This window comes from Triturus cristatus, chromosome 10 (assembly GCF_964204655.1).
Source record: "Triturus cristatus chromosome 10, aTriCri1.1, whole genome shotgun sequence".
NCBI lineage: Eukaryota > Metazoa > Chordata > Amphibia > Caudata > Salamandridae > Triturus > Triturus cristatus.
The window spans coordinates 151708787-151718754 of NC_140593.1; the positions used below are offsets into that span (position 1 = coordinate 151708787).

Consider the following 9968-nt stretch of genomic DNA (forward strand, 5'->3'; position numbering starts at 1 on the left):
TGTCCCACTCACAAATGTCTCCTCCATCTCACCTACTTTCCCACTCACGTGTCTTTCATCTCACCCACTGTCCCACTCTCATGACTTCCATCCCACTCACTGTCCCACTCTCACGACTTCCATCTCACTCACTGTCCCACTCTCACGACTTCCATCTCACTCACTGTCCCACTCTCACATCCTCTTCCCCTCTCACCTCTGTCTGATATTAGACCTCTGGCTCCTGTCTCACCTCCTGTTCCCCATCTAACCTCGTGCACCAATCTAATCTGAGTCTTTCCCAGCTACCCGTCTTCCATCTCATTCTTACCTCCTGCCCCTCTTACCTCCTGTCCCAATCTCACCTCCTGTCCCACTCTCACCTGTGGCTAATTTCTTATCTATTGACCTATCTCCCCTCCCCCAGGTCTGCCACTCACCATGGAAGGCTTCGCCTCTGTGTACTACAGTGAACCATCCGTCATGGGCTTCCTCGCCAACGCCATCAGCGCCTTCCTGGTGGCCCTACAGAACTTCTTTTCCTTCCACACCAAAGTGAACGCTGAAGGGGTGGAGAACATCCTGGCAGGTGAGTGTTGCAGCCACAGATCACACAAAGGGTTACAGGTGGCGCTGGGATAACGTGCAGAAAACACTTGGAGGGAGGGGGTACACACTCGCGCACACAGACACACAAACGCACGTGTTGCTCAATTCCTGTGTTATCTCTTGCAGGGGTCCATCTCATCCTGATTGGAGGACTGACACAACTCATTGCTGGCTTCCTGTGCTTCCGGAAGTACGATCACCTTGGAAGCACCGCCTTTGTGGCATTCGCGGCCCTCTGGAGCAGCTACGGGGCTACACGTGTCGTCCTGGGAGCGTATCCCACCATCCACAACAGCACACAAGCCCTGAACATTTCTAACAGCCAGACCATCATGGCCGCCTCCCCTCTTCCGGTCAGCGAGAGCGCAGTACCAGGGCTGGTGGCATACACCGCCGTCGCCTTCATCCTCTCCTTCTGCTCGGCCACTGTTAACTACGTCATGCCCTTCGTGTTTGGCGCCATCACCCTCACACTGGTCTTCGAGGCAGTGGGGCTCTTTGGACAGTGGGCGCTGGTGGTCTCGGGGACCCTGGAGCTGCTCATTGTGTTGTTTGGGTTCTATGGCGCCACTGCCCTGCTCCTGAAGGGCCTGACCCAGAGGAATGTCCTTCCAGGCTTCGGGAACCCCATGTTCAGCGTCTTGCTTCTGGGCTCGGCCAACAGCACCTCTTCCAGTGGCATCGGGGAGGAGACCAAGAAGAACTCCAAGTACGCAGAGCCCATGGCCTTGGGACACATCGGTGACGCTGTGGCCTCGCTCATCTTTGCCTTTTATTGCTTTGGGTACATGAAGACCTTCTACATTGGTGCCATCTGGGTCAGCATCATTGCGCTGTCCCAGCTCTGCGCCAGCTACTACAGTTACTTGAGAGAAGACGTCTACCACACCACCAAGCTTGGACTCCACAGCCTGTTCTGGTTGCTGATGTCCTGGGAAGAGTTCATCCTCACGGTGCTCCTCTCGGGGGACAATGTGGACAAGAGCCGAGCGGGCATGGTGGGGGGCTGGTTCTTTCTGGTCGCCGCTTGCATCCTCTGCCTGATGTCCCTCAACAGAGACCTCCTGGAGGTGCTGCAGAATTCATGCTTCCTCCTCCTCACTGTCTCCACCATCCAACAGATTCCACTCCAGGGATCCCATATCTTCTTCGGAGTGGTCTGCAGCATTTACACAGCCACCTCCCTCTACGCCACTTTTGCCAGCCTCATTAACTCCATCACTGACAAGTCGTTGATCTCTACTGGACCCCAAGTGATGTCATCGGCTATGCTCCAGGACTTGCTGCTGTGCCTGAAGCGCATCACCAGCAGGTCTAAGGAGGGCCAGGAGGTCAGCACTACCAGATGCCAGCTCCCGGATGCCCTCTTCTTCATCTGCAATGGCTTGGCCTCACTCTCTGCCATCCAGGGGTCCCTCGATGACCCCACCAGAGCCCACCTCTCCATCCCTTGGGTGCTGATCCCTGGCGCTCTCTTCCAGTTGTACGTCTGCAGGATCGTGGTCCAGAGAGGTCGAAGATTTGGGTCGGTCCTACCATTCTGTTATGCTGCTGTATGGGCCACATGGGCGTGGCTACGACTTGCAGGTAACTTGTGATCTTTTAATCTTCTTTACAATGTGCAAAATGTTTGCCGAAAAGTCCTAGGGATCCAGTGTCATGTAGCTTCTGTGTGGTTTAGATTCTAAGGCATACCAGTAGGGGCAGTGGGGGTGATGTATATTTTTGGTTATTAGTTTTATTTGTAGTAGCCATGCATGCAGGTAGTTTCTTGATGATGTCACATGCAGTTCTTTTTCTGACTGGGGGCCCTTGTAAGCAGTGACCTGTAGAAGTACCGGCTAGGGATCATATGTGATGCTGCCAGGTGGAGGGCAAAGGGTGGAAGAGGAGTCTAGCTGGTGGCCACTAGGAGGGGACTAATGGCTTATGGAACCATTAATGGATCTGGATAAACTATTGTTGATAATCCATTTGTGGGAAGAACCAATAGTTATTATCACTTTTGTTCAAATAACTGCTCATTTCTTGTACCCGGGGGCATATTTACCAGAATTAAATTATCCCTTGTCTTCTGACACATGCGAGAAAACAACTTAAACTTGGATTAGGTGTTTCGAGAAGTGTGTTTCACCAAATCAGGGCGCACCTGTTCAGGATGAGGTGGAAGATACAGTTTTACACATCATCAGAAGCCAATATCTAGCACCATGATTGGCTGTTAGATAAGTGAGGTGTTGGGCAGTATATGGTCCTCCTGCATCCCTTGTCTCTACTCCTAGCCATCTCCTGCCTTTGAAGGAAGAGCTCCTTCCTATGTTCTGTTTCATCCATGACTAACCCTCTGCTCCTCCTTCTCTTCCCTCTCCAGGTCCCTTGCTGAATATCCACGTCGCCAGTTATGGTGCATTCACTGTTGGTGCCGTCACCTTCCTGGTCATCAATGTCTTCCTGATGTCCTTGGGTAAGTCTCTCCGGATACCGATGTCAAGTCATCCCTCTGTTGAACACTTGAGGCCCAGGTGCCCTGACAGACAGCAGCTGCTTCCGGCTGTAGTGGGCTCGGGCCGGTGTCTGTCACTCGATGGTCCATATGCACCATAGGTCCATAGTTCTGGGGCATCGTAGTGTCCTCATCTAAAGACTTGAGCAACTGTGACCCCCACTGACCTCTGAAATATGTAATTTCCGACATCTGACGCCATCCTGTTCTGCTTGTTCCACAGTCGCCTATGCCAACGTGGTGCTGGTGCTGCTCGCCCTGCTGATGGAGGCGGTGATGGTCTGTTTCCTGCTCTTCACCTTGGAATGCCTGCCCCTCGCGCTCGAGAGTAAGTGGACACCTTCCACTGTGGGTTCCTCTTCTGTGTTAATGCATGTCAGTGATCTCCAAAGGGTTAATTCATGATAAACAGGCAATTCCTATCAAGTGCCATCCCGAGTCCACCTGTAATGTGTTGGGGGCTAAAGGGAAGTGGTCTGTAGAAAGGACTGGAGTGTGCCTGACAAGCCTGGCTCGAATGGAGTCAGTTACAACCCTGACATGTGTCTGGTTCTCTGCCAGACCTCCACATTTCTTAGTGTTTTTTATTTGTCTCTCCACTTCTGCCTTAACATCTCCTTGTTATAATACAAAGAGTTGGGGTGAGCCCCATAACCCTAGGAACCAGGGCAATTAAGTATAAACCAAGACAGGGGTTCATGTACCAGTTTAAATGCATTACCACACTTAATTTCATACAGACCGAAGTAGAGTGAAAAATTAATCTATGTTTTATGTTTATATTTTATCGTCTTGGGTGGCATTTACCTTTTTTAAATCCCTCCTGAAGGAACCCCTGTCTTGGTTTAACATCAACGTGATCAGCACGCGCCTCTTTTTTTGTTGATAATATTAAACTTAAAGTCTAATTTTCCCGTCTTTGTGTGTTTTTTCAGTCACAGTATTGTCCGTCTTCAGTGTCGTCTGTATCTACGGAGCGGCGGCATCTCTTGGAAACTGCATTTTCAGCAAGGATCTAATTCCCATGGGACCACCTCTCTTCAAGGTACAGTGATAAGTACATGCAATATGTTACGATAACTATTCTTAAATTAACACTCAGTTCGATAAATGTGTCTCTCAAATAACCAGTCCATCTTAGTTCTCTAACTTTGGGATGTGCATGTGCTGCTCAAGGACAGCTGTAGGTGGCGCTGTCTCACCCCTTGTCTGCTCTTTGCACTTTTAGGAAACGAAGTCAGAGGAAAAAGTTGAGGCGTCGGACTCCTGTGTGTGCCCCGATTCCTATCGCACCAGCAGTCTAAGGACCATCGCTGCCCTGCTGGACCAGGGTGGGGTGTGCGGGGTCCCCACAGACACTGTCTACGCTCTGGCAGCCTCCTGCAAACACCCCGAGGCCATCCAGAAGATTTACACCATCAAGGTGAGCCCCGAGGAGTAAACTTCCGGCGGAATTTACCCGAGGCCGAGACAGATGCTCTGTCATTCAAGAATAAGGGATGCCTTTTACTAGAACAGTTAGAAGTCACCCTGTGGGCGGGGACATTGTCATGGAAACGTCAGGGTAAAACCATTCTGTGTGATTACCGTGGTGATACCAGCCTGGAGTATGTACAGTTGGATATATTGACATGGAAATTACAGGGTAAAACTATTCTGCAGAGGTGTGATTACCATAGTGATACCAGCCTGGAGTATGTATAGTTGGATATATTGGCAGGGAAATGACAGGGTAAAACCATTCTGCAGGTGAGGGTTTTCATGGTAATATCTGCCTCGAAAGTTCCAACTCCAAAACTTAAAAAAAAAGGAAAGCAGCCAGGTTAAGGGTAGCTTGTCATACTTTGGGGGGGAGTGCGAGATGGGGGTGATAAGGGAAGTGTGGGCTCCAGTCCACACATAGTCGCAGGAGAGAACCCTGCTTTAGGGGCAGAAGATCCCAGCGAGATGCTATCACATGCACAAGAAAGATACTAATGCCCCAGATTACACAGTGAGTCTGCATTCTCAGACTGTGCAGATTCCATTGCATTGAACTCTGTGGCCAGTGTCTGTCTGCTATAGGACATTAGAAAGAGAGTAACAAAGAACAAGGGAACCCTGTGTGTCAAGAGGGACCGAGGGTAATAGTGTATTGCGAGACATAGGTCCCTACCAAACAACATAAGTGTATAAACACAGAACTACAATTAGAGCTGTGTGGTACTTACAAATGGAAAGGATTGTATTTATTTAAACATGCAGTAAAAAGGAACAATAACATTGACAGTCCAGTGGGTAATGTGACGGGTATGGAAATCAACAGATTTCCAGACCTCAGGAATTTGCATCAATATCTGAGATTAATGATACATATTTAGAACAGTCACAATGCCAAAAGACAACTTGTGTTCAACATAAATCATCATACATCAGGAGTCACGGTGTAAGTGTCATTAGAAGGCCATACATGCTTTTAACTTGTACAATCTGTTGGCTAGCACTAGAGACATAGAGACATAGTTTATTTACAGAGGTGGTGTGATTGGGTCTAAGGTCACTTAGGTATCACGTGATCCTGCACATAATGTCTGAAGGCCCTGCCCTCCCCCATCTCTCTCTAAACCATTCATTACTTCCCTCTCTTCCATCCGCTGCAGGACCGACCCCTGGAGAAGCCCATCTGTATCTGCATCTCCCACCTGGACCAGCTGCGGGCCGTGAGACCCCCGTTCAGCCCCCTGTTGTGGGACTTCATGGGGAGCGTCTACCCTGGGGGTATCAGCTGCATTGTCCAGAAGGGGGAGTGGCTGAAGAGGATGGGTACGTGTGACCTCTTCTGCATGGGCTGTTTCTTTGTCAAAGAAAGGTGGGCTGGGGCGGCTAGAGGGGTGAGGGCTACAAATGCCAGAAATTGTGCCTGCGGAAATTCAGGGGTGTGCTCACTTCATGTATATGCTGCTTGTCTAGATCATGCTTTATTCACCCCCCCATGTGTACCGACCCCCATCTCTTGCAGGAATTACTTCACCCCCCCAATGTCTATAGACCACCATCTCATGTAGCTAATGTATGTACAGATCAGGGTCTATTCACCCCTTAATGTCTGCAGACCCCCCATCTCAGGTCCTATTGTATGTACATATCAGAGTTCATTTAGCCCCCCGTAATATATGCATACCCCAGTTCATTCAGATATTACCTGCACGTTCACCCCTTGATATCTACAGACCCCCATCTCATGGAGGTATCACATGCACATGGACCCCCTGATGTCTACAGAACCCCATCTCATGCAGGCATTGCATGTACATTCACCCTCCTGATGTTTACAGATCCCCATCTCATATAGCTATTGCATGTGCATATCAGGGTCCAGTGACCCCCATTCTCTGTAGAGGTCCCTATCACATGGAGCTATTGCATATACATATTAGGGTGCAGTCCCCCCTTTAATGTGTAGCGACCTCAATCTCATGCAGGTATTACATGCACATTCACCCCTAAAGCACACAGACCCCCCATCTCATGTACCCATTGCATGTACATATTACATATATATGGCCTCTCAAGATATAACAAACAAATGTGTGCATGCCTTTCACAGTTTTTTAATCAGCCGCAGTCCGTGCAGGTAACAACGGTGGGGCGGTGGGGCCGCGTTGGGGGGGATATCGAGGGACCATGCAGAGGGAAAATTATTTTTTTATTTAATTTCCCCTCTGCATCGTCCCTGGAAACCCCCCCAACGCGGCCCCACCACTGTTTCCTGCACGGACCGTGGCTGTTTGAAATGCTTTAGAAGAGCTTCTTTCATACTAAATGGAGTATGTGTGCCCACTGCACAACTAGAGCAATCACGTCTTCAAGGACCTTCATCAACTCTTTATGTTCTGAGGCTAGACCATTCAAACATCTGCTCAGATTAAGCACAACCAAATGAAGGCACAACTGTACAGCAACTCTGTTCATGATGCTGAGAAAATAAATACAGTCAAAATCAAATGCTCAATCACTCACACCTGACTTGTTGCTGATTCATTTTTTTATGTTCTCCTTCTGTAGGAGTTGGACCAGCTTATGACATTGTGGGCACCAAAGACTCCATCATGATCCGAGTGCCGGACCACACTATCTCTGCCCACCTCACCGACATGACCGGCCCTCTGGCCATCACTTCTGCCAATCCCAGTGGGGAGTGTGACAGCACCCACCATGACATGGTCATCTCGTGAGTACTCATTCAGAACAGGGGCTGAAATCAGGAAAAGGTTGTGATTGGGCCTTCTGCATAAGAGATGGTGCCTGGGGTTTGAGAGTTACTAGATGGCTGCTAGGAGCTGAGGGCAGGGGCAAGGATTGTGGAAGGCCGTGAGCTGAAGATTCTGAAAGGTGAATGGAAGAGTGTTGGAGTATCGATGGGCGGTGAGCTATTTTGAATGAGTTTAGGCTTTTTTAACCATATGACTAGACTGGTGCTACTGAAAGGTGAAAGAAGGGAAAAGGGTGTTGATGATATCTCACGCATATGTTTTAGGGTATTTGAGATGGTTGGCATAAGCCTATATGTGGGTGCATTAAACACAGGTGTGTTTGACTAGTTGAGCTTGAGGTCAGGTAGATGTTTGCCTTCCTCCGACTTTCCCCTAATCCCTAGCACCTGAGCCTTTGTCGATTATTTCTTTAAATGAGTGATTTTGTATTTCTGCTCTGTGTTTCAGGCGTCTATGGCACAAGCTGGAGGGGGTGCTGTGTGATGGGGACTCCTACGAGATGGTGGGCTCAACGGTGGTGAACTGTCTGAGAATAGACGAAGGTGGGTCTTAACCAATGCTTGTTTCTGTTTTATCTCTGTCCCCTGCGATTCCCAAACTAGATCAGTTGCATCCTTGGATATGAACAGGGGGCTCTGCACCCCCCATCCCTTCCCACCTGCCATGAGATTTGGGAAAAAACAGTCCGGATCCAGTGGATTCCTGGTGTCCAAGGCATACAGACTTACAAAGCCCAGAATGAATGGACAGCTGAAGCATTAAAGGGGCTAAGATGAATGCGTAACAAAGAGATGCACTTTATTGAGCCCCTGAGGAAAACTCCAAGCGCGTGTTCAGTTTGCAGGGATGCCACCGGAGGTTTCTTACCTCTGCCAAATCCTGACCCCTACTTTCAACTTTACAAGCATTTCTCTTTATCATTAGTCTGCACTATTGGTGTACCATCTTGCATAATTTGTTTCACAAAATGTGCTAAAATTACGTGAACGGTGTGAAATTCAGTTCGCCTTTATCTTGCATGAAATTTTCATGGTAGCATATACCACACATTAAAAAGTCATGATAGATACTGGCAGAAGACTTAATCAGCAAAATATGTCTCTTACGGAGGCATTTTATGCTCAAAACCATCTCTAATAAAGGAGAAATGATGCAAATTGCATACTGCAAATTCATCAAATTTAGTAATAGTGCTTACAAATTCACTCAGACTTAGTTAGCACATGGACCCAGAACCTCCTTCAGTAAGAGAATATTCCCCAAGGCGGGATCTTTTATTTTTTCCCCAAATCCATTGTTCTTTCTCAGGGACAATTCCACCCGCTCAAGTTACCCAATGCCTGAAGGTCCTTACTCTAGTCCCATCTGAAAATAGAGACCTCAGAATCACAGATTCTTACATGCAAATTTACAAAATATTGACCATACACAAATATACACAAATGTCTATTTAAAGAGCATTAGACCAGATAAAAGTTCCTAATTCCAGTGAGACTCACTCCATAATTATTAAAATACAGAGTTACTATTCCATCTCCTGTCTGAATTTATTGGCCAAGTGCTTGATAGTGAGTTTACTGTGGGTCGACATTTTTGCAGGGGGATTGTTGTTTGTGGTAGATATTTTGGCAGTGAAAGATTTCGAGTCTGTATTTTAGCAGTTTGTTGTTTCCATGATATCCCACCCTGCCCCAGTCATTCAATGTCTCCTTGAGGGCGCAGACCCCATCCTTTCTCCAGTCATTATATGCCATGTGAGAGGGCGGTTCCCTCCTGGACTCCATCACCCATTGGATGCTGAGGAGCCAATCCCTACTGTGCTCATTATGCTTGTCTCTTCCCTTCCCTCTGCTGCTCACAGACCTCAGAACCCTCTAAGCCCTCTCAATCTCATGCTGTTGTGCTTCTTCCTTTCCAGGGATCCTGAGCATCGTGAGGGAGGGCTGCGTCCCCACCAGCCACATCATGCAGACATTCGAGAGGGTGAAGAACTTGCAGGTGTGAGGCTACCATTTGCCACAACAAGTATTGTTCTACTGACCACAGCAGCATCTGCACAAGACCTGAGCCAGCTGCCATTTGCACTTTATTAACCGGAAATAGAAGTATCACAATCTGAGGCCGGATATCCGCATCGAGCCTGAGCTGAAGGGAAGACATTGCCAGAATAGACTTACAGACGGCAGTGGAGTCGGACATTCTTACAGACAGCTCACAATACTTTTTTGTCAGGATGCTTCAGTTTGATTGATTTGCAGATATTTTCTACCCTTCACACTCCAACAGGGCATGGACTTGAAAGTCAGCGCTTGGTGATGTGTACAGTGACAGATCCTCGATTCCACGCCCCTCAGGATGCAGGGGCACAGATCTAATGTATATATACTGTTGCATTCTGTTTGTGTTCTTTGCTTGTACATTATATTTAAGGTTCCTGGTTTTATGGTATTTATTTTTTGACCATTACCATCTGTATTTATCCGTATTTATTTTTGGGACATTCTATCTGTATTTATCCAAATGTATTTTGTGTTTTACATGTAAATGAAGTTATAAAACTGTGCATTTCCATATCTATTTAAATGATAGACGCACAATCATACTTTGATGTCCGTCATGTTTTA

At 47.8% G+C, this 9968-nt stretch overlaps 1 protein-coding gene across 1 annotated transcript; it reads left to right on the forward strand.

Moving 5' to 3' along the window:
- Positions 1–420: 420 nt before the first annotated feature.
- Positions 421–9348, forward strand: LOC146789076 (uncharacterized). Its single transcript, XM_085629979.1, has 10 exons — positions 421–568; positions 715–2175; positions 2960–3052; positions 3315–3419; positions 4027–4136; positions 4320–4514; positions 5731–5893; positions 7136–7301; positions 7792–7886; positions 9263–9348. The coding sequence occupies exons 1-10, from the start codon at positions 421–423 to the stop codon at positions 9346–9348; spliced, it is 2622 nt and encodes an 873-aa protein (XP_085486105.1).
- The last annotated feature ends 620 nt before the right edge of the window (positions 9349–9968 follow it).